This window comes from Gymnogyps californianus, chromosome 12 (genome assembly GCF_018139145.2).
Source record: "Gymnogyps californianus isolate 813 chromosome 12, ASM1813914v2, whole genome shotgun sequence".
In the NCBI taxonomy this organism is placed as follows: domain Eukaryota; kingdom Metazoa; phylum Chordata; class Aves; order Accipitriformes; family Cathartidae; genus Gymnogyps; species Gymnogyps californianus.
The window spans coordinates 21,911,836-21,933,942 of NC_059482.1; the positions used below are offsets into that span (position 1 = coordinate 21,911,836).

Genomic DNA, 22,107 nt, shown 5'->3' on the forward strand with positions numbered 1-22,107 from the left:
GCTTGCCAGCCGTGCCTGACCATCCACCTGGCAGGAGGGTTGGGAAGCGGCCTCACACCGTCCAGGTCTTGTACTGAAACACCGATGCAGTTACAAGAGCCCAAAAGGCACTTTCCAGCTGTTTTGGTCCAGCAACACAGGACAGACATCTGCATCTTCTCCTGCAGCAGCTCAGACCGACGGAAGGAAGCCCGGGCTCTGCTCCAGCAGCCACGCTTCCACCTCCCTTTCCTCATCCGGGCTCACACCAGCGATCGCAGCATCGGCGGGGTCAGCTAGGCCACGGGAAGGCTCCAGCGCCTCTGAAACACAGTTCTGGTCCGCTTCCAAGGACGGTTTTTGCAGAAGCTGGAAGCGGGGACCCCCACCTGCACGGGGAGCCCCGCAGCCCCTCCTGCCCTGTGCAGCCAGGCTCTCCCGGGAGCCAGTTTCTGTCCCAGCACAGACACGGTCCCCATTCCCTAGCGAATGCCACCAGGAAGCTGGCAATTACCCTGGAAGCATTTTGGATCGCCAACAGCACGTTTTAGGAGCAGGGGGAGTGCGTGTCAGTTTGTGGCCATAGGAACATGCCCAGCATCCATCTATTGAGCATTCAGACCTCGTCATCTTCTTGGATGGCATCTTTGTGGAAGACGTCCCTCTGCAGACGCCGGGCCGTGAGCTCCTCCGCCCCCGCTGACTGAGGTCCTCCTCCTTTCGCCGCTGCTGCAGAGCTATCCCCTCTGCAGACGGCTGCGCGGGGAGGGCAGGAGAAGGGGGCGTGAGAGCTGGATGCCTGGCGCCGGGCCACGCTCCATCACTCGCTCGCCGGGGGAGACTGGGGGAAGCGGGGTTGGGGGGGGGAGGGTGGGACACGGAACAAAAACACAAGCAAAGAGTGACTTCATCTTAAAAGGCAGCTGCAACTTCCTCCGTCTGCGAGCTTTCCAGCTTTTCAAAGCAACGCAACGGTTTCCTGCGGTCCTGTCTTGACACCCAGTGGGCATTCAGGATGCAGGCAGCTGCCTGCTCCCTGGTGTGAATTACAGCTGCCACTGGCTACGGGTGCCAGCTCTCGCCTTCCCCCGCTCCAGGGCCAAGCCAGACAGCCTGAGCAATAGACGAGCACCAGGCAGATGTCCAGGACTCCTGTCAGCCACATACAGCCCCCCAACCCCGTGCCAGTCCCCCCAACGGGTGCCACGGCAAAAATGTTTCAGGTCCCAACGCTGGCCCAGCAGAGAGGTCACACAGGATGGGGAAATGGGCTTCAGGGCAGGCAAACCCTAGGATAAAACCTGGAGTCTCCTGTTTAAAAGGGCTTAGGAGGGCTCAGGAACAAGTCCCTCTGTAAAACCAAGTCTCTTAGAGACGCGAAGGGTCTCGCCTGCTGTCCCGGATGGTTTTCCCTGGTGCTTGGGGAGCGAGCAGACTGCTTCAGCTCGGGCAGCCGTTCTCCTCCTGGCTCTCCGTGACACCGTGACTGAGTCACTCCAGCTCTCCCTGCTTTTGGCCCCTTCGGTCTTCACTCCCTCTCTCCCCCAGGTCTTCAGCACAGAGACGCAGTTATCACTTGTCCTCCTGGACTTAACACCTCTCCTTTTCCTTCCCCTTCCCAATTTCAGCCCTACGCACACCCACGTCTGCACCTCCTAAACTTTAAGGGCTGAGCAGGGCCAGGACGCAGCAATCACAGGAAAGCCTTTTATGACATTTAACAGTCATAAAACGAAATCTAGGCGCAAATGAAAAGATCTGTACTTTCAAGACAGGAAAAAATTAAGGGCATCATTAAGATGAGTGAGTTGCTGGGCTTTGAAGGAGTGCAAAAAAGGAACGGAGGGTCCAGACCATCAACCTGAAAAGCTGACACTTGCATTGCTCTGGGATGCTTTATGATGGGCATCAAGTATCAGCCTTGCTGGTAGGATGCACCTAGAGCAACGCCATCCTATTTTGGGGACCACAACAACAAACCAACAGAGGCATCAGCACAATAAAAGCACTGGAAATCACGATCTCCGAGGAAAGGGACTGCAGGCAGCAAGAGGAAAGGAAAAGATGTGTTATAAGAGCAGATGGATTTGTCCCCAGATTCACTGACAGCTGGATAGGAAGAAAAGTATTTGCAGGAGAGATGATTTAGCTGAGATACTGGGAGAGATCGCGCTGGGCACGGGGCTGCTCTCTGCGGGCGCGGGGCTGACTAATGCCACGCAAGGCTGGCAGGGGGACAGGCTGGCAGCAGACGCTGCCGAGACCCCTCGCCTCTCCGGCGGCTGGAGCGGGACGGCGTGTCCCCAGGTGCAGCCCCACAGCACCGTGCCGTGGTGGGCTGCCAGGACTGCAGCACGGAGGGCTGCGGTGCCCAGAAGCAGGGTCAGCGCTCTCCAAGCTCTTCTGCCAGCCCCAGATGGTTCACGTACCACCTTCTCGTGAGGTCCCTGCGCCTCCAGCAGACCAGCACACCGCTGTTCCTCTACCACCATTCCTCTGCAAAGGCAGGAGGGAACCAAATACCTCCTATTTTGGCCAAGCTAGAAGAGCCATAACCAAGACAACCATCCACTTCCACTTTCACCCCATCTTTTAGCCAGAGTGCCCAAGCTGGGGGCTTGAAGACAGGCGAGGTGCAGAATCCTGAGTGCACAGACACTCGTGCCTCACCAGACCTCCCCGGGGGGCTTTGCAAGGTTTCCTGGGGGGGCAAACACCTCAGTTTACCATAAAGTCAAGACATTTTGGTGCAAATGCATCAGAGAGAAGCAGTCAACTCCTAGAGCATCCCCAGCCATCCACTCCACTGTGACCCAGGAGACCCCAGCTGCTCTCCAGCCCAGACCATCCTTCCCCACAGCTTTGTCAGCATGTGTCAGGCGTTGTCTGTACCCCAAGAAGCCTTCCCTTCTTCTCAAGCCCCTCTGAACCAACAAACAGACCCTACCTGGTTACTGTGAAGACACTGCTGTTGCTGAAGCTGGAGTCACCGGAACATCCAGAGAGCCTGGGGGCAGATAAAAGGAGACGCAGTTAGTGGGATGGCAGGGAAGGCAGAGAGCAGGACTGGGAGGCTGGAGAGCTGCATGACCTTCTGCAAAGACATCGCCAGCCATTGTTTGAGGCTCTGGCACCCTGAAGATCCCTTCTGCCTGCAGTGAGCATTTTACACTCCTCTTCAAGCTCTCCTCCACTGCCAGAGGTACTGGATGAAGCTGGTACAGGACTGCACTGACCCGGCAAAATGCAGGCTGCACAGCTTCAGACCTCCGCCCCAAACTGGCTCTCCTCCTCTGTAATAGAGACCCAGACAAATCCTTCTGATGCTTTCAACCATTCTCAAAGAAGGAGCTCGGAACTGCAGAGCTGTCTTCCATCATCCAGATTTCAACACCTAGAGATACCACACAAGCACAGGAAAGGCTGAATCCAACCCAGGACATCTCCACCTGGCCAGCTCTCCCGCGGCATGACTCCATGTGGAAGCCAAGCGACCCAAACAGCTTTCCAACCTCTGCTCCGTGCTAAAACTGGGTCTCACAAGCATGGTGACAAAGCACAACGTGATGAACTTGACTCTTCGTGCCCCCTTGTGCCAACAGCCTCTACTCACATACACAGCGGCACCGCCACATCAGCGCAACCAGGGAGCGGAGCTGAGAGTTTGTGATGCAAAAGAATCACAGGTTTATCCCATCCTGCCTGCTCCAAGGTGCAATCCAACCCCAAAGGGGTAGAGATTAAAGCAATTAAACTTTCTGTTGATGTTTTAAAGCTCTTCTGCAGTAGATTTTAATAAAAGGAGGGATTCTCAGGACAAATAAGGAACAAAAAAGAAAACTTTTCACTGCTGCGCTACGGCACTAAATTTTTCCCCTCCATCCCTTCCAAAAAAGCTGCTGCATTGGCCGGGAATCGAACCCGGGCCTCCCGCGTGGCAGGCGAGAATTCTACCACTGAACCACCAATGCTGCCCTGCCTGCTTGCTGCCTGCGCGTCCCGGCTGCCTGCTGCTGCCGGCCCTGCACGCCGCCACTTGCCTGCTGCCCCATGCAGCTCCCTGCCTCCTCACCTTCAGCCCGGCTGCTGTTGTACAAGAAAAGCCTTCAGCCTTTTAATTCCCACCTTCCCGCTCCCTCTCACGGCAGGATTTTCCAAAAGCCGCTGGTGGGCGTGTTACAGAAGAGCACCGGGCTGAGCGTGCAGCCTCAGAAGAATACCGCAGATGAGCCCACGTGATTTAAACGTTACACATATTTCACACGCCTGGACAACAAAGATGTGCCAGAAGTAGCATTTAGTCATCCCAGGACAACAGCATCAAAGGCAGGCTGGAAGGCTAAAGCCGCTGCTGTTTTCAGGCATCGGTCTACCGGGACCCTCTCCATTTAGTTTCTTCTCACTTGAACGCTCTTCCAGGTCTCCCATCCCGCTTGCAAACTTTTGCCTTTTCTGTTCTGGAAATTTTAGGACTGGGACAATACCCACATGATGGTCTCAAGAGCATCATGAATTTGGAAAGGACCCAAAATTCTTCTCCTTTCTGTTCTCTACCCTTCCCCAACACAGACATCCTCCACACACGTGTTGATGCTCTCCCAGGACTAACACAGCTCTCTGAGCTCGCTGGTGGGTGATGGTAGCTCCTCCCAAACCAGCCACTGCAGGACAGGTGGGCTATTCTCGTCCTCTGTTATGTAGCAAAACACTAAACGTTTAACTATAAATGATCTTTTTCAGGTCAACTTAATGACTAAGTCGAAGTGAAGTGCGGTGAAGGGATAGGGATGCTCACCAGGGAACGCAGCACTGCAGCACGGCTTGGGCTCCAGGCCGGATCAGCGACCCTGCTACGCAGACAGCACAAAACATGTCTGTCTCAGCAGAGGATCATCTGTGAAACAGGACAGAGGTCCCATGTTCCCTGAGCTGCCCCAGGACACCAAACCAACTCAAGGACTTCTCTTGAGGACCTTCCCTTGACCTTCTTTACACCTCTAATGGCTCAGACCAACGGGGACTCACCGCTGGATGCTGCCTCTGGCTTGGAGAGGGACTCCTCCGAGGTGGGCTCTGCCGGTAGGGTCATCGACTGCTTGGCCTCATCCATTTCATCGTCCTCTGGGATGACCAGCTTCATCAGGCTCTGGTTGCACACGTTCGCCACCTCCTTGATGTCTGAGTGGAGGCAGTGTAAGGAACACGCAGTCCCACACGTGGCTAGGTGCCACATCTGGCCAGCCACGGAGAAGCCACCGCAGCCCCACCAGGGCTGCCCCAGCCCAGCTATGGCAACCCCCCCTTCACGTCCAAAGGGCTGGTGCGGGTTTTAGCGCTTGGTGGGAGGACTTCTCCTGGCCCTCTCCAGCTGTGCAGCTGGCCCTGCGCCCCAGGGGCAGGAAAGAGGCGCTTCCCTGCGGGTTGCCGTAGCAGGAATGGGAGCAGCTCCGAGTTACAAGGATACTCTTCTTGCGATCATCGTAGGAGAGACACGGCAGGACAGCGGTCAGGATCCCTGAGGAGTAAGGCAGCATCACCCGGCCAGCCAGCTGGATGAACTCCCTCATCCAGCACATGGCTGTCAGCTGGATCAGGTCATCTGGAAGACATGGGACAAGCAAAGGTGAGGGAAAGGACAGCACTGGCAGCTGAGCAAACTCCACAGGCCAAGGACCACCTGCAGGCAGAGAGCTGCCTCTGCTCCATCCAGAGTCGCTAGTCCAGAGAGACCCCAGTCTGGGACAGTTTAGTCCCAGAGGAGATAGGTAAGACCTGAATCTGTAGTGAGGTTGAGATTAAGCACAATCATTAGGTTTCAGAGTTAACGCAGTTCAATCCATAATCCGGGTTTCCTCATCTACAAGTAGTCTGTCAAGCTTCCCAATGCATATTTCCTCTGTCACACCCGTAGCAGTTGTGTGTCTGGGTCATCATTCCTAGAGCTGGGGCTTTATTAACCTCCCCGAGTTCTGAAAAAGGGAGCCCTGCTGAGGCAGTCAGCCGACGCAAGGCCAGATTTTAGGCTTAAACAGCGTAAACTCATTGGGCATCAGTTTAATCAAGAAGCAAGCAGTCTCGGTCTATTTCTACTTTTCTATCTCACAAGAAAGCCACTCGCATTCGGCAGTGTTTAAAGAGCAGTTTAAGCTTGACGAGCACAGCTCAGGGACAAGATCCTTCTCAGGAAACACATCCAGCAGCAGCCGCAACCCTCTGCCACTGCCTACGCAGCAGGCCCGCAGGAGCTACGGCGCAGGACTAACACGGAGCGCCAGGCACATCACATTTAACCGTCCTGCCTATGCACCTAGTGCCACCGGAGGTTACGATAAGCCCCTAAGGAGATCCTTCTCGATGGGCTGGAACTAGATGACCTTTAAGGTCCCTTCCAACCCTAACCATTCCATGATTCTATATCCACAGGTGCCATCCACAGCCAGATATTTTACTTTCAGGCACCTCCGCTTCGGGAGGATGCCAGACCTGTATTTGAGGCTGGGCGATCAGCAGTACGAGAGCAGTAGTGCCAACCACGGGAGAGCTGCCCGTTCCCCTCTTTCAGCGGGATTTGCACGCACAACGACAAAGAAAAGGCAAGCGGGCGAGCTGGTGAACGGCCCACTGGAAAACTCCTGGCCTGAACCTACGGTCGGCACCGCAAACCCGGAGGCGGACGCTGCCGCTCGGTCCTGCGCACTCACCAGCCGCCTGGCAGTGGATCACCAGATGTTGGCCATTTCTGCAAACTTGACGCTGGAAGGATTCTTCTTGATCTCCTTGAGGAACTCCCCGAGAGCAACCTCGCACCTGCAGAGAGGCAGAGCAGCCGGTTAGCGCTCAGTCGCCTTGAACGGAGAAGAAGTTACGGAGATCGGCCTCCTACACGCGTACGTAGGAAGGATGCTGGTGGCACGGCAGGCGTGCCTCCGCACAGGGGCAGGGCCAGGAAGGACGAGGCTGACAAGTTCGCCCTGCTCCAAGGCAGAGACCGCACCCGGCTGCGAGGATGGAGGCGATGGCTGCCCAGAGCCCCCCACTACTCCCCTAACAGCCACGCAGGCTCTGTTGAGATCGAGGTGTGCCTGGGATGGGGAGCACGGAGGGGGCAGGGGGGGCAGATTATACCCGAAGCTTTCAGTGTTTATTCCTCGACATGTGGACACCGGGAAACAAAGAAGCAGGGAGGATCCAGGAGGGCTTGGCAGCGGGATAGACCCAGGCCAGTCTCACCGCTTACTTGTGCCCTCCAAAACAGGACCAGTTACTCTCTCCCAGCGCAAGAAGCCAAGATCCTCTGACCTCCCTGAGAACACCCAGCCACTCCCGTGCTTCAAAATGCCTCCGTCTTGAGACCAGCAATGGATCTGAGGAGCAAGCTCGCAACGCTTGCTTCTCTTCTCCTCGCAGGAGACACTGGGTTGGTGCTCTACCTGGCTGAGAGAGGCTTGCGTTTTGCAAGCTCGTTCACAGAGCTCACACCCCATCCTAGACGCGCACGTGAGCCTCTGCGGCTCTGATACTGGGTGCAAGGGCTGGGAAGGCAACAGCTCAACCGAGCCAAAACAGTTTGTCCCCCAGCACAGACTACGGTGTCCTCCACAGCCACTCCAGCCACAACAAGCCGGGGAAGGGAGGCCCTTGCCAAGGACACACTGATCCACCGACCAAGCCAGCTAGATTGCTCCGTCTCCCACCACGCACACGGGTGGAGTTATACAGAAGAGTTGCAAACAAAGGAAGAGGGTGACGGACAGACAGTGAGCAAGACACAGCCCTCGTGCCTAGCCAGCCTCCACACTCACATTTTCCGTATCTCCTTGCTGTTGTCTCCCAGGATCTGGAAGAGCCCGTCCAGGATTTCTGGCAGGTAATCCAAGAGGTTGATGTCAGGCACAGACTCTAAGACCAGGATCTAGCTCATGGGAGGAATAAGAAAGAAGAGGTGAGTTTCGGAGAAGCTAACTAACATCACCAGCACAAATCTGGGGCGATACTGAGGAATTCAGAGCTGAGCTGTGTGGTATGGGGGGGAAGGACAAGAGGACAGCGTGGAGTTGCCCATCACGGAAAGAAGCTGGGCTAGCACAGGAAGCAAGCGATCAGCCTGCAGCATTGCGACATTTCCAATCACAGCTCTGTAAAATGGAGCAGGGATCAGGAATGACTGCCAAGATGCATGCAGGCAGACCTGGGATGGCAAACAGTACGGTCGAAAGAGAGGGCGCAGAGGCACGCATCTCTCCCCGGACACTGGCCAAGCACTGAGAGCTCCTGCCTTGCACCAAAAGGAGAAAGCAAGCAGAGATACCTTGCCTCCTGGAAAGCAACATCCCTCCATCACCACTGGGTGATGGAAAGCAGTCTGGCACCGTCCCTTGGGAGACTGTCACCTCTAGACCACAGCGTATCTATTTATACAAGCAACGCTTTGACTGTATTTTCTAACTTAGGTATGCAATATCCTGAACCAGGTTGGCAGAAGCGCAGTACAATGTCCCTGTGACTGCAACAGCGAGGTGACAGGGAGCTGGCGTTTTAAAGCAGCAGGTGAAAAAACTCTGCTGGCTTAAAAACCCACCCAAGTAAATTCAGGCGCCTGAGCTCACACATTGCCGTGGATATCTGCTGTTTGCCCAGACATGGGATGCTGATGGGTCACAGTATTTTGGAGTTCGGACCGGCAGGCACACGTGGTGCCCTGCGTACCTACCCAGGATATGATGAACTGGCGGGCATACTGGTTGTTGGAGTAAATCCTCTCGCGCAGCAGCGGGATGAAGCCTACTAAGTCAAACTGGTTGCTCTCTGTCACGATGTCCTGCAGAGTGCAAGCAGAGGCTGTTAGGAGGGATGGCCACCACCCCATGCCCATGCAGCCACCCTACCCAGCCTTTTTTAAGGCACGCGACAGGAAAAAGATGACAAGCAGTTGATGCATGGGTCTGCTGGTCAGGAGACCTGGGGAGAAGGAATCATGTGGTTTATTCAGGCGATGAGCTAGTAATTCCCCTCGGGCAGGGACTAAGGCTGAGCAGGACCCAGACAGGGAGGCTCCTGCCTGCTGCGTGCAACCCGGCTGAACAGGAGGAGGATGGGAGCTTCTCCGATTCACGCCTCAGTGGTGCGTTGCACACATGAGCAAGCACCTTTGATGTAACCACACGTATCAGGGGTGGGAGAGTCCCCTGGCTTTCCTTTAAAGCTCTTCCTACACGCTTCATAGATTTTGCTGCATGGCTAAGTCTCTCACACCAGCGCGGCGGAGCAGATCTCCCAGCAGGAAGGTTTGCAGCAGGCGATGCAGAGACTGCGTTAACTGCTGCGATAAGGAGGAGTGAGGGCAGGACCTGGCAGGGAGCCACTCACCTCTGAACAGCGGAAAAAGGAACTGGGAGGTCTGCGAGAGTAAAAGCCCGTCGGCAGGCAGAACAGGAACGGGAACCGAGCCCCCCATCCCTAAGCAGCAGCAGAGCAGCTCCGCTCACATCGCTACTCGCTTAGGCAAGGGAGGAAAAGCAGAGGGACAGCCCTTCTGCTGCCTGGGACGGGGCTGCAACCCTACTCGGACTAAAACTTTGCTTCCCCAGCCACCCGGCTCCCAAGAGCTGAACACACACGTGGCACTGCGATAACCTACCAGCCCCTCAACCCAGCTGCCTGAGACCACCACCAGACCCTCAATCTAAGAGGCTCCGGTCGGTGAGAGAAAGAAATGTTTTGACAGTAGCCACAGGACTGAGCTGGGATGGTTTTAGCAGCTGCAGCCTCGGGGACCGACATGTCCCCAGCTGGGACATGCCTGCAGCCTGCACCAAGGAGTCTCAGCTGGAGAGGAAAAATACCTTGAGAAGGCGGTCGAGGAGCTCAGAGCCGCTTTTGACGTTCGGGTCAGGATCAGCAGCCAGCTGTGAACGACAGAAACAAGAGCCATTGCAGCAGTGCGTCCCAGGTCTGCTCCCCACTCTGCAGCGGAGCTCCCAGCAGGCTCCCAGGACTGTTGCTCTCCTTTGGCATTACAGGGGTGGACACAGAGAAGCCTCTTTATCTCCAACTCCTCATCAGGCTCCAACAAATTCTCCCAAGAGACTTCTGAAGGGGGATATCAAGCACCCATCACCTCCCCCAGCTACGCAGGTTTTCATCGGCCAGCAGCCACGCTCTCAAGTGCCAGAGAAAGACAAGTTTCCAGAGAAAAGCTGCAAAGACAGGCATACGTAGACATGGTTTTGACCCTACAGACCCCACAAAGCCGTAGAGCTGCAGAGCCACTTGGCCTGCAGCAGTCCTGTCAGCCTTATTTCCTAATACCCCTCAACAAGGAGCAGGAAAATACATCCTGGAGGTGAGGACAGAGAACGAGGTATCTTACAGTGAACTCCAGCACCCACAACATCAGTGGCCAGCGTGCTGCTGCAGAAACTGCTCATTCGGTCCTTCACACCTGCCTGGGTCAAACCAAACCCGTTTACTTGGAAAGACGGCCTTGGACAACTTGGTTTGTTTGACCCAGAGAAGACAAGGACTAGAGAACAAGCCTTATTTCTCTAGCGTGGGAAAGAAAAACACGTGGGGGTTGAGAAGAAGCTTCTTACCTTGCTGAGGCCATCAAAGAGCACATTGAAGTGTGGGAGGACGGAGCCCCTGGCCACCTTGACGATGTTATAGAGGGCCTCGCAAGCGTAGTACCGCAGCCGACTATCGGCGTCGTTGAAACACGTCAGCACCGGCTCAATCAGCTCCTTCAGGTAGAGCCCAGAGTCCTGGTCGACAGGAGGAGACTGGTTAGCTGAAGACCACGCACAGGGAGAGGGAAGAGATAGTGCTGCCCTGGAACACACTGCAAAAATTCAGGCCCATGATGGCTTAGTGCACCTCTGCTGGACAGGATTAATGAATTTTGAATTTTATTATTGAAATTATTGTATTGTATTATTCAGGTACAGCGAGAGTCACCTGAGCAAGCTGAGAAATTGTTTCACGGGAGTCTACACCAGCAACTAAAGCAATTACTGCAGCTGTACTTGGCTGGTTTTAACTCCCAGAGATGCGCAAGATGTTGGGGCAGTTATCCACCTTTCAAAGCAAGAGGGACTACCTCCCACTGCACGCCGTTCATCTCTGCTGCAGACTGGCCCGCAGAGAAATCCGTCCCTGCCTCCCTGTGCCCTGCAGGCAGGAGACGAGGCAGGTCCCCAGCAAAGCCAGTGGTCACCAGCCCTCGCAGCAGGCAGCCAGGATTTATCCCACTCTGCCGGCTGGTTTTGGCGGAAACCCACCGAGGTTTCCAGGACCAGGGAGAACATGCCAGACAGCGACAGACCAAGCACCTGCAGTTAAGCAAAGAAGCCTTTGGTCTATCGGGCTACTCTTTGTAATGTCAAGAGTTGGGGAGCGCGGAGGAGCTGGCGATACAGGCTTTGTACAAAAAAAAGACAACCGACAGTCCCCAAAGCGCCTTCCTGCCCTGTTGTCTCCAAAAACACCAACTCAACCGTGGTCCCAGCTACCAGAAGAGGAACAGCTTCAGCCTGTGCAGCTGCTGACGGACAAGGAGCTACAACAACTGGCAGAGTGAAGCTGGACACATCTGTGGGATGAAGTGACTGCAGGGCTCTGATTCCCAGGCAAGATTCATTTTACGCACTGAAGCTTGTCCTCCTGCACCGTGGAAGAGCCACACTAGGATGACCCTGACTCTGCCCACAAGCAAATATAGTCATTAACGAGGCCGCTCCCCGGCCCAAAAGACTTTTGCTTAAGGATTCACTGGCACAGCAGGAGTTTCAGACAAACCCAGAGGCGGAGGCAGGAGGCTGGCTTGTTTTGAAGTTAAAAAACCCTACTTTGGGGAAACAGGCTGGCACTTCCTGAGCATCCAGCAAAGGAGATAGTAAGAAAAATCAACAACGTGCGGACTAGCAGATTAAAGAGTTCAACTCCAAGTTTTATCAGTGCCCCTCAAGGCCACCAAAACCAACTCCTCCATCCCCCCGAGCCAGCTGCACGGGCAGCTCTGGCAGCACGGAGCGCCTGTCCCCGTGCTGTGCGGGAAGAGAAGGTGGGTTACATGCCTGGGCTGAAGGCAGAGCAGAGCGCTGCTCATCCCGGGCAGGAGGGTTTTGCAAAGAGATTCTGCATTTTAACAAGAGGACGAAGACAGGAGCGCTGCTCAGAAGCCCCTGGCCACCAGCGTAAAGGCAGTTAATGTAAAAGCCATCAGGCTTCAAAGCATCTGCTCAGACCGATCGTGACTCTCGTTAGAAGGGGAATAAATGAACTAAGATTTACCTCGTAGCTCTTTTAACAGGCACAGTCTACTCTTCCTGAGCCCTCTGGTTTCTTTGACATACACCTTACTGCGGACCAAAATGACTTCTTCCCTTGCAGGCGCTTTCAAAAACCAGCCACGTGGTTTGACTCCAAAGCCCGACGGAGCCGTGAGCCTGCAGAGTCCGTGCTCCCCTCCACAGGGATCCGGATGCTCTGGCATAACCCTGGAGGCAACTTACTGAGCTTATTCTTGTTAATGAGAGAAAAGTTATAGAGAAAGACCTTAATTGGGACAAAAATCAACCGACTTCCCATGCAAGGGGCATCGATATAACACCTCCAGAATGGGATCGAGCAATCCACACATTCAGCAAGTCAAACTTCCGCCAAGCCCAACAGAAAGCTGCCAGCTCAGGCTAAAGCAGCCTGACACCTTACGCCGCTTGCTTACTTTGACTACGACTCTGCCACCGTTCGGCCCGTACCTTAGCCCCGCTTCCCAAAGGCCCTGCCTGCGCTGCTGGAGCCGGCTGAGCTGAGGGTGGGAGATGGAAGGGCTGCAACTCTTCTCAGCTCCATTAACACAAATTAGTACCCAACCTGCTGAGTCTAGTCCAGCTACTGGAGACGGAGGACGGACAGACGCACTTAAACCACGCCTAGGGAGCTGCCAAGATGCAACCCAGGCCAGAAAACACTCCTGTGCCCAAAGGATGTGGCTGGGTGTGTTGGGGAAATTCAAACACAACCCAGTTGCATGCTGCAATGCAGGGAAGGAGCCAGGGAGCTGCAGGGCTGCCAGCCCGAGTCCCCCATCACACTGGGGAGCTGCTATTCTCCCACTGCAACCTGCACAAGCCAAAAAAACCCACCCGCACCTACCTTGCCCAGGGCGATGGAGCAAGCGGCCAGGCCAATGAGTCCCCCTTTCCGGCTGTGGGGGTGCTGGGAGAGCGCGAACTCCTGCGACAGGATCTGGATCACGTGTTTGATTTGAGACGTGTTGTTCTGAGCCACAAATTCTCGTACCAGCCTGGAGAGAGAAGAGGAAAGCACCCAGGGGGGCTTTAGGTTCTGCCCAATACAAACGCTCGGGGCTTGGCTCCCTGCAGACGTCAGAAACAGGGATTTTCGGCCAGGACAAACGCCAGAGAAAGTAGTACCAAAATGGGGAACGCTGAAGGAACCCACAAGTGAAACCAGAGCTCTCCCCGCCTCCTCGCTCACATCCAACAGTGGCTTGCTGCCCTCCTGCTGCTCCCAGCCCGCAGCCTCCCACACCGCTCATGAACTCCCAGCCCAGGATGGACTCTCAAGGGCCACCTCATCGTGGCTGTGTGCTTGCAGAGGAGAAGTCACCAGGTCTTCAAACACCCTCTCCAACAGGGCGGGTTACGAGGCTCGTTTACCCCCAACACGGCACAAGACGGCAGCAGAGAACCGCTCAGCACACACCGAGAGCTCGGCAGGGAATTGTTGCCCACCAGACCCACACCCAGCACCAAGATTTTGGACCTTTCCAGCCACCCATGCATCGCTTCAGCTGATATTCCATATATTTAATTATACAACTAATAGCATGTTTAAATATACTCTTAAACAGCACAAGCCTTACCAAAAAGCAAACAAGGTTTCCGTATGCAATACCTCCTCCTCCCCAGAAACTTGCAGCTCGTTACGCAGAGATATTTATCAGCTGCACTTAAATGAAGAGATCTATAACCTCGCTCCAGCCTATGCAACCGCTTCAAGGTCCCGGGTCGCCCAACCTCTCCCCTGCGGCAGAGCCACTGGCCAGACAGGGAGGCTCAGGCAGCGGTGCAGGCAGCTGTGCAGGCAGCAGCACACAGCTGGAGCATTGGTGGTTCAGTGGTAGAATTCTCGCCTGCCACGCGGGAGGCCCGGGTTCGATTCCCGGCCAATGCAACACCGTTTTCCCCCTTTTTTTTCTTTGCCTCCTATCCATAACATGGACCCAGGCATCTGAAAATCTCAGCCTAAATAAGGATCTTTACCTCAATCTCAAATGAAGGGGCAAAAGCTTCCGCTGCCTAACTCCGTACAGGTTTTTTTTTTTTTGGCACTATATCAAATCTCACGCTGCCCTCTCCCAGATGGGTGCCACTGGCCAGTCACCCACTTTATAAACCAGGAAAATCGTTACAGAAGATGTTTATGAACTTTTTCTCCCAAAACGATTAGCGCCAGCTCTGTTCTCACCCTGCTCTGAGCAAAGCAGCTACACCCTTTCTCCTTGGGGCCATCACACAGCCCCCCCTTGCTCTTCCCACTCCGAAGCAGAGTTCTCCAACAGCTACAGCCCGACCCACTCTCACAAACTGCTGCTTTAGGGCAAATGGCTCCATCTCCAGTCCCACCCCAGCACCAGACTCCAACAGGAGGAACACACTGAGCTGGAGCGGCACAGACTGTCGGGGTGATCCTTTTACTGCCTACATTTAACAGACAGAGCTTTGTTTGAACAGAAATAATTTTACAGACTTCCTTCGAGAGTTTAAAGGGCTCAAGATTTAACTAACGAGGCAAAAGGCAGCAAAAAGCAATGTGCAGCATCAGAGAGTTTGCAAGCAGCAGGAGCTGCTCCCATATTACCGGCCAGAGGATGAGGAGGTACCTGAGCTGAGAGGCAGCGAGTCCCTCCTCGCTTGATGCCACAGACACAGGACAGACGCTGCCGGTGCCATTCTGTAATGGGTTTTAGCTGATCTAAACCTGTGTATCGGCAGAAAGCGCTGACCCTTACCTTCCTCCTCCTCATACCCTTCCCAAATTGGCTTTCCAGCTCTACTACCTGAACCATCTGACCCCAAATCAGACTTTGGTTGGCATAAGCCAACCACAAAACCCTAACCCTGGGCAGAATAAGTCAGAGCAGAGCTGCTTGGATAAGACAAGGAGTATCACCCCTCACAGCGGCAGCAAAGGGGCAGTTACTCAAGTATCCTGGAGGCTAGAGTTACAAGAACAGTGCAGCACATCTGCCACAACCCACCCTTAAGAAACTACTCCTATGAAGAAGGGAGAAAATGAGGGAAAGATAAACACACAGAAGGAGAAGAAGGGGCTGGCTGGGTTGGGTTGTACCTGAGCACACACTCACCCCATCCCAAGAGCTGTTTTTCTCTGCTGCCTGTGTACACCCTCCCATGCAGGACCCCCCGTGTTCAAGGCACGCGGTTCCCACCCCACATCCCTCCCATGTCTCCTGCTGAACCCTCAGCAGAGCAGCTCCATCCCCCCGTCACTGGGCTGCCACAAGTCGCTGGCTGCTCCCCTCGCAGGCTCACCACAGCCGCATCTCCCACCCAAAACTCACCCTCCGGCTTGGATCATCGCTCCCAGCCCTGCGCTGGGCTGTCCCCTGAGGGGATGCTTCAGATCTCCTCCATGAGCTGAGCTCTCAGGCAGCACCCAGGGAGAACACAGTCCTTCCCAGGCAAAGCTGCAGACCAGAGCAGCACAAAGCACCCAGACCAGCACAGCGAGAGCGAGAAGACGCGCAGGGAACGTGTACGGGCAACACTAGAGGAGACACGGCCGTGTCAGCAGACGCCTGCAAACCTTCGCCTGGGATGCTCTGAAATGAAGGCCTGAGCTGTGCCGAAACAGCAGCGATGCAGGAAGAACTAAAGGCAACACCCAATGGCCGGGGGTGACAGCAGGCGCTTCCCACCTCTGCAGCTGGGATCGAGCGTGGGACGAGCTTGGGCGAGACCTTGGGGGACAGGCGGGATGTCACCATGAGGTGATGAACCCAGACTGATGTGAGATGGGCCCTGGATGATGGGCACGGTCATCCCGGTGACAGCCTGCTGCCCAGTGAGACCCTCGTGTCCCCCAGCCACGGTCAGGGCTGGGCACAGAGCCGGCCACCTCCACGAGCGTCGCGGAAGAGCGAGTAACGCCTTTCCAACAAGTTTCTAAAGCGATACTACTCGCGTGTTTACTTCACACAGTGCTGCGCAATGGCACTGGGGAGCCAGCGCCAGACCGGGCTTTCTGCGAGGGGCTCACTGGGATGACTCCGGCCCTGGGCCACGCGCCCTGAACCCCCGGGTCCCACTTGCGCCCAGAAGCCGAGGGGCTCGGAGATAAACTTCAGGGACCGGTGGCACGGGGATGGGAGACACGGAGCAGCTCTAGGGGAGAGCTCCTCCCGCCTGGGCGCTGCCCCGGGGTGCTAGCCCCTGACAGGGTCACCGTGCCACCCAGAGTCCCCTTCCTGGGCTCCCGGGCCTGCAGCCCCCACGCCTCCCCACCCCCGAAGCCCCCAGCTCCCACCGGGGATCCGGGCCGGTCCCTTCCCGCGGCCGGTCCCACGGCGCACGGCAGAACCCCAACTCGCCCTCCAGCATCCCGGGCCAGCTCCCACCACCCCGGGACTCCCACCACCCCAAGATCCCCCTAGCTCTCCCCGGGGCGCCGGGCCAGCCTCCACCCCCCCACCCCAGCCCCGGTGCGCTGGGGTAGCCCGGAGCGGCACCGCCCCCGTTCCCCTCCCGGTTCCCGGTAACCCCCGCCCCTCCCGCCTCTCACTTCTCGATCTCGAGGGCCGCCACCTTCCTCTTCTCGTAGAGCTTGTCGTTCAGCGCCCGCACCACGCTGGGCGCCAGCGGCGCCAGGTCCCGCTCGGCGTTCATGGCCCCGCCGCCTCCGCACCCGCCGCCACCGGCGGCCACGTGACCCCGCCCGGCCGGCCCGCCCACGTGACCCCTGCCTCACACTGCAGAGCGCCCCCGCGCGGCGCGGAGGTTCGCCTGGTGCTGACGGGACCCGCTGCTCCGGGTTGCGCTGGGTTTATTCCAAACCGACCGCTCCAGAGTTAATTACCCCTCTCAGTTTAATTAACGAGGGCCCACCGTGAGAGACAGCTTCGCCCAGGCACCCTGAGAGGCCTCCCCCGGGAGCACCGGTCACTTGTGAGGGGGGAGGCCCCTGAGGTAGTAGACCCAGGAGACCCCCGCCCCCCCGGGGCAGGAGACCACCATCTTGCTGGTGATGGGGGCCCCGCCAGGGGCCGGGCCCCCCTCGAAGGAGACTGTGATGAAGGTGGTCTTCTTGGCACGCAAGCTCTCGGGAGCCCTGACGGTGAAGGCCGGGTGTTCCACCGTGTACTGGAAGGCCGTGGGCTGCAGGAAGATGTTCTTGAAGGGGATGGAGGTGGTGCCGCCGGCCTTGATGGGGAAGGGGCCCTGGGGCTTGGGCGGGAGGGCGAGGCCGAAGAGGGGGATGCTGTACTCGCCCCCAAGAGGGGAGGAGAGCTGCAGCGTGGCCCTGGCTTCACCCAGCTGGCAGGGCTCGTAGGTCACCTCCACGCTCACCTCCGAGCCCCCCGGGCTGGCGGGGGCCACGCTGATGGTTTTCTCTGTCTGGAAGTCGGCGCAGTTGGTCTGCACAGGGGAGAGAAGAGACCGTGGAGGCGGAGGGGGGGGTCACAAAAGCAGAGCCAGCACCTCAGGAAGAAACAAATGGTCCCCTGCCATCACCCTGGCCAGGATCCCTTTCCCGTGCCTGTCGCTGCACCTGTCCCACCCACACCATACCCCTGGTGAGCGCCCACGATGAACGGCCATAAGGACTGTCCAAACATGCCGAGCAGGAACAACCCTGCACCCAAACCCCAAGACACCTTACTGCCAGAGCTGAGGTTTAAGGTGGAAGTCTAGGCACTGTGGAACCCGCAAGAGCTCCAACAAGGGGAGCAGAGAGGGGTCTGGAAGTGAGGATAGTGCAGCTGGGGACAAGCCCAGCATCAGCAGGAAGACCCCCAGGCTCACATGGCCACCTCAGCTATGCCAGGCCAAGCGAGAGGGGCAGGATCCCTCGACAGAGAGGGCTGATGCTGGCCAGATGAGCTGCCTCCCAGCAAGAGCCCAGGGCAAGCTGGGGTTACCTGGAGGAGGTAGTCTGTCTTCTGCCGGGTGTAATTCATGATTTTGGTGGTGATGGTCTGACTAGAACCCAGTGTGGTGCAGAAGTACAGGGGCTTCTCCGGCCTGCTCGGGGTGGCTTTCAGGTGCAGGTTGTAGTAGAAAGAACCCAAGTCGCTGCTCTGGAGCACCAGGCGCCCAGTGCTTTCACCCATTTTCATGGGCTGGTACTCAAAGACAAGGTCAGCCTGGGAGGAAACAAAGGGAAAAGCCGCTGGGTCAGGCAGAGACAGGGAAGGCAGGGCCTGGGACGGGGGAAAATCAGTCCCTGGTGTGCTCACACAGTGCTGGAAAGCAGACCAGCACCCTCCCTCACTCCAACTCCCTCCCTCTGGGGCAGAGCCTCGCTGCATCTGGGGGACAGTTGACATGGGGGCCCGTCCCCAACAGCTGAGAGCCCCCCAGCACTATCCTAGAAGCTTCCCACCCTAAAACGCCCCTATACTCCCCCCGAGGGCACACATCATCTCCTATCAATCCAGGCTGCAGACACCCTGCCAGTGGGGCGAGGCATGGCCTGCAGCCACTCCAAACTGAAAATACCCCCACTAAATAAGGACCATGCGGCACAAGGACCTGCCACGTGAGGCCTGATGGGACCATATCACAAGGGGTAGCATGGCAGACTCCACCAGCGCAGGGCAATTCCTACTAGGGATGTTCTCACGCACTGCTTGCCCTCCGGATTATTAGCAAGTGGGAGCTGTCACCCTGGGAAAGCAGCCCCAGATGGTTCACGTAAGGGCATCACCCTTCAAGAGCACCCACTCCCAGAAAGGCTGCGGGGAGAGGAAGCGTACTGGATGAGCTTTGCTCCTACCTCCGACTGCGCAGGAACAGTGAAATGCGGGGGAACACTGATGTCGGGCACTTTGCAATCTATGGCAAACGTCACCGGGACAGGCAGAGGGTTGTCCACCTTGACGGTGGAAGACACTCTCTGCCGAACAGCAGCGGTCGTTTCAACAGTGCTGATGGGTCCCGAAGCGGTGGCCTTGAAAGTCACCATGTAGAACAAGTACTCCTCGGTCACCTCGTTGAGGAAGGTCACCTGAATCAGAGAAAAAGGGAAGCGCTGGTCATTCTGCACATAAAAATATACCAGCTGTGCTAAGCCAGCCCAAAGAGCCCCCCAAGCTCTGCACCCTACTTCCACGAACGGCCATAAGCACCCACCTAGGAAGACTGCAAGACTAGGGAAAGCACGTGTGGGATTTCCACTTTGTAGTCTCCTGGCTGCCCATTGCTTCCAGCTCACCAATGTCCTGACCCACCTGTGCATCGCAGCCCCCAGTGGGACCCTCACAGAGAGGCTGACACGTGAGTGGGGTGTGCGGAGAGATGCCTGCTGTCCAGTACCCACCTAGGACACCTACAGTCCCACCAGTGGGCATGTGGAGGTATGAAAACAGGCGTGTAGCTTCTCAGTGAGCCAACAGCTCCTTGAAGGGCCCCGCAGCCCGGTGTCCACACTTACCATTGTGTTAAAGACTCCTTCCTTGTAGGAGAGGAAGGTGAGCTTGTAGTCCTTCTTGGCAGAGCCTGGCACGTCAATGTATTCCAGCCCCTGCAGCACAGAACTGCTTTCCAGGTTTTCTGGTTTGAGTATGTCCACTACCACGAGGAACCTGTGGGTGAGAAGGATGCAGTTGAAGGTCAACGGGAAGGACTCCCATAGGATACCCATCATGTGGGGGTACGACACAGCCCCTCTCATCCTCAATGCCTCAGGCACAGAGAGCCAGCTCTCATCCACCTTGGAGGAAAGCCCTCTAGGATGGGTCTGCACAGACAGAACGTGGGTAGTGCGAGCCCAGACACCTATGGCCAGAAATGGCCAAGGAGAGCAAAAAGCTTGCAGGAAGAAGCTTCCAGGTAGTGGGAAGCCCTTCCTTGTGCTGCTGCAGGGATTGCTGATGGGACGAGACTTCCTGGGCCAGACTCACCTCTGTGGTCTGTTCAGCCAGTTGGAGACAGGGATGAGCTCAGTGTAGGAAGTCCTACACGGTACCTGCCGGAAAATGGTCCCTGAACACTTTGGGGCCTCAGCAGTTCCTTGCAGGAGGTAGTACAAGCCTGTCCCATCCGGCAATGGGAAGAAGATGGAGCCCTAGAAGACAAGAAATAGGACAAGTGAGCTCTCCTGCTCTCTGTCTGGATCAGTTACTGGCTCTCGAGCACACCAGGACAGTCCCATGTCTCAGGCTGTCACTTGAGCAGCTTTGAGCTGCAGCCCCGTGTCCTGTGCAGGTGGAGATGGCAACGGTCGTACCCGCTCGGGCTGGCACAGCTACAGGACACAGAGGCAGCACATCTGGGCAAAGGCAAGGAAACACCGGCCCTGCAGCAGAGCTGGTCTGCCCATCCCAACGCTCCTCTACTTGCCTTACTAACCTGGGCACATCAGCTGCCAGCCCTGTGCTCGTGCAGGGACAGCCGTGGTAAGGGGGTGGCAGTCCCTGCTGAGCTCGACTGCCCTGGCAGCGCTGGGATTAGCCCCAACGTTATTGCCAAGAGAGCAGCCTGCAAGCTAGCGTGGCAAGGTCCCACCAGCCAGGGTGGGCCATGAAAAGTTCATATCCAGTACTCATTTTGGGTGCCAATGGGTCGCAGCCACCTGCCCTGTGGCATCTCCTCTGCCTCCAGAGCAGCTGAAAACTGCAGGACTTTTCATGCAGGGCTGTACATTAAAGAGATACCGAACATATGCAACCCTACAGGGCACAGATCTGCTGTGCACCCTGGAAATTGAGCCCAGAAGTCTCTAGCCTCCGTTCTTGCCCTGGCCTCAATTCTGGCTCAGTATAAGCTCAGCTGGAGCAGGACAAGGGGCAGGTGTCTGTCACCCACCTCCAGCACCCCAGAGCCATTCTCAATTGACCCCCTTGATTTAAGAGCCTGTCCCTGGTGTGTCTCAGAAATAGTGCCCGTGAAAACAGAGGGGCCAGTCATGCCCCATCTGCCCAGCTTGAGACCTGCAGGAAGGGCTCTTTCCAAAGCTCCCACATTACCGAAGGTGACATCAAGAGAGATCTCTCTTGTCGTTTCCCACCTGACTGCTCATGGCCAGGGGGGGCACTGAGAAATGGCAGGGCAGCTTCGCCCCCCTTGTTCCCTGCATGCTGCAAAAGGACCCCAGCAGGGCAGTGCTGGCAGAAGTGGTCGTGCCCAGGGCTTGGGGAGCCTGTGCAGCCCACAGGGCTGAGCACGGGGGTCGCTGAGCCCCCCCGGGCTGCACAGGCAGGGACCAGGAGCTGCACAGAACAAACTTCATTTCCTGGACCTTTAGAAAACCTGGCTTTCTAGGTTAGCTGCTCCAATGCGTTTAGTGGTCAGTCCAGACTTCCTACCTGAACTTTCCTTACACCTGGTCTCTAGCCACCAAGAAATCCAGCTTCCAACATAGGATCACAGGATAATTTCGGTTCATAGGGGACCTCTGAAGATCATCCCATCCATCCTCCTGCCCAAAGCAGGGTGAGCTATAAGGGTCACGCTATGAGGGTCAGCATGCTGGCACCGCTCACATACCTGATGCTTCTTGTTCTCAGAGCTCATGGTTAGGGGTTTGTAAGTGATCTTGTAGGGCTTGTTTTGTTGATTGGCCTCTAGATGGAAAAATTCAAGCCCTTTCCAGTGTTCCCCTTCAATGACAGGTTGCACGGTCCAGGCTTCATTGCTTGGGTTGGACAGGAGGATGGTCTGGCTGTGCTGCTCGCGCACGTCGCACGTGAAAGTCAGTGTCTGCAACAGAAGAGCACAGAGGCTGCTTGGTCATACCGGGGAATCCTTTCTACTCAGACTCTGACTTGCTCTACGCACAGGGAGCAGCTTTTCCTTGTCATATGCAAAATTTCCATTTGAGCCATAACTTTTGGTGTAAATCAAGTTGTCGGTTCTTAGAAAA

The 22,107-nt window shown here is 56.4% G+C and overlaps 2 protein-coding genes and 2 non-coding genes across 4 annotated transcripts in view; 1 reads left to right on the plus strand and 3 right to left on the minus strand.

The window, feature by feature from the left end:
• The window catches only part of VAC14 (VAC14 component of PIKFYVE complex), a 64,920-nt gene extending 48,010 nt beyond the window's left edge, over positions 1-16,910 (minus strand). Inside the window, 11 exon segments of the mRNA XM_050904237.1 lie at positions 2,927-2,986; positions 5,001-5,157; positions 5,444-5,578; positions 6,681-6,707; positions 6,710-6,786; positions 7,782-7,891; positions 8,690-8,797; positions 9,822-9,884; positions 10,572-10,739; positions 13,132-13,282; positions 16,807-16,910. Coding sequence (XP_050760194.1) covers positions 2,927-2,986; positions 5,001-5,157; positions 5,444-5,578; positions 6,681-6,707; positions 6,710-6,786; positions 7,782-7,891; positions 8,690-8,797; positions 9,822-9,884; positions 10,572-10,739; positions 13,132-13,282; positions 16,807-16,910 — 1,160 coding nt within the window.
• TRNAG-GCC (transfer RNA glycine (anticodon GCC)) lies at positions 3,880-3,950 on the minus strand. Its single transcript has one exon. It is a non-coding gene; the product is annotated as a tRNA-Gly (tRNA).
• Positions 14,105-14,175, plus strand: TRNAG-GCC (transfer RNA glycine (anticodon GCC)). The gene has a single exon. It is a non-coding gene; the product is annotated as a tRNA-Gly (tRNA).
• A 180-nt stretch (positions 16,911-17,090) lies between the features above and the next one.
• The window catches only part of HYDIN (HYDIN axonemal central pair apparatus protein), a 146,978-nt gene continuing 141,961 nt past the window's right edge, over positions 17,091-22,107 (minus strand). Inside the window, 6 exon segments of the mRNA XM_050903888.1 lie at positions 17,091-17,660; positions 18,164-18,388; positions 19,021-19,251; positions 19,678-19,828; positions 20,147-20,310; positions 21,732-21,944. Of these exon segments, the coding sequence (XP_050759845.1) occupies positions 17,184-17,660; positions 18,164-18,388; positions 19,021-19,251; positions 19,678-19,828; positions 20,147-20,310; positions 21,732-21,944 (1,461 nt within the window). The 3' untranslated portion in view covers positions 17,091-17,183.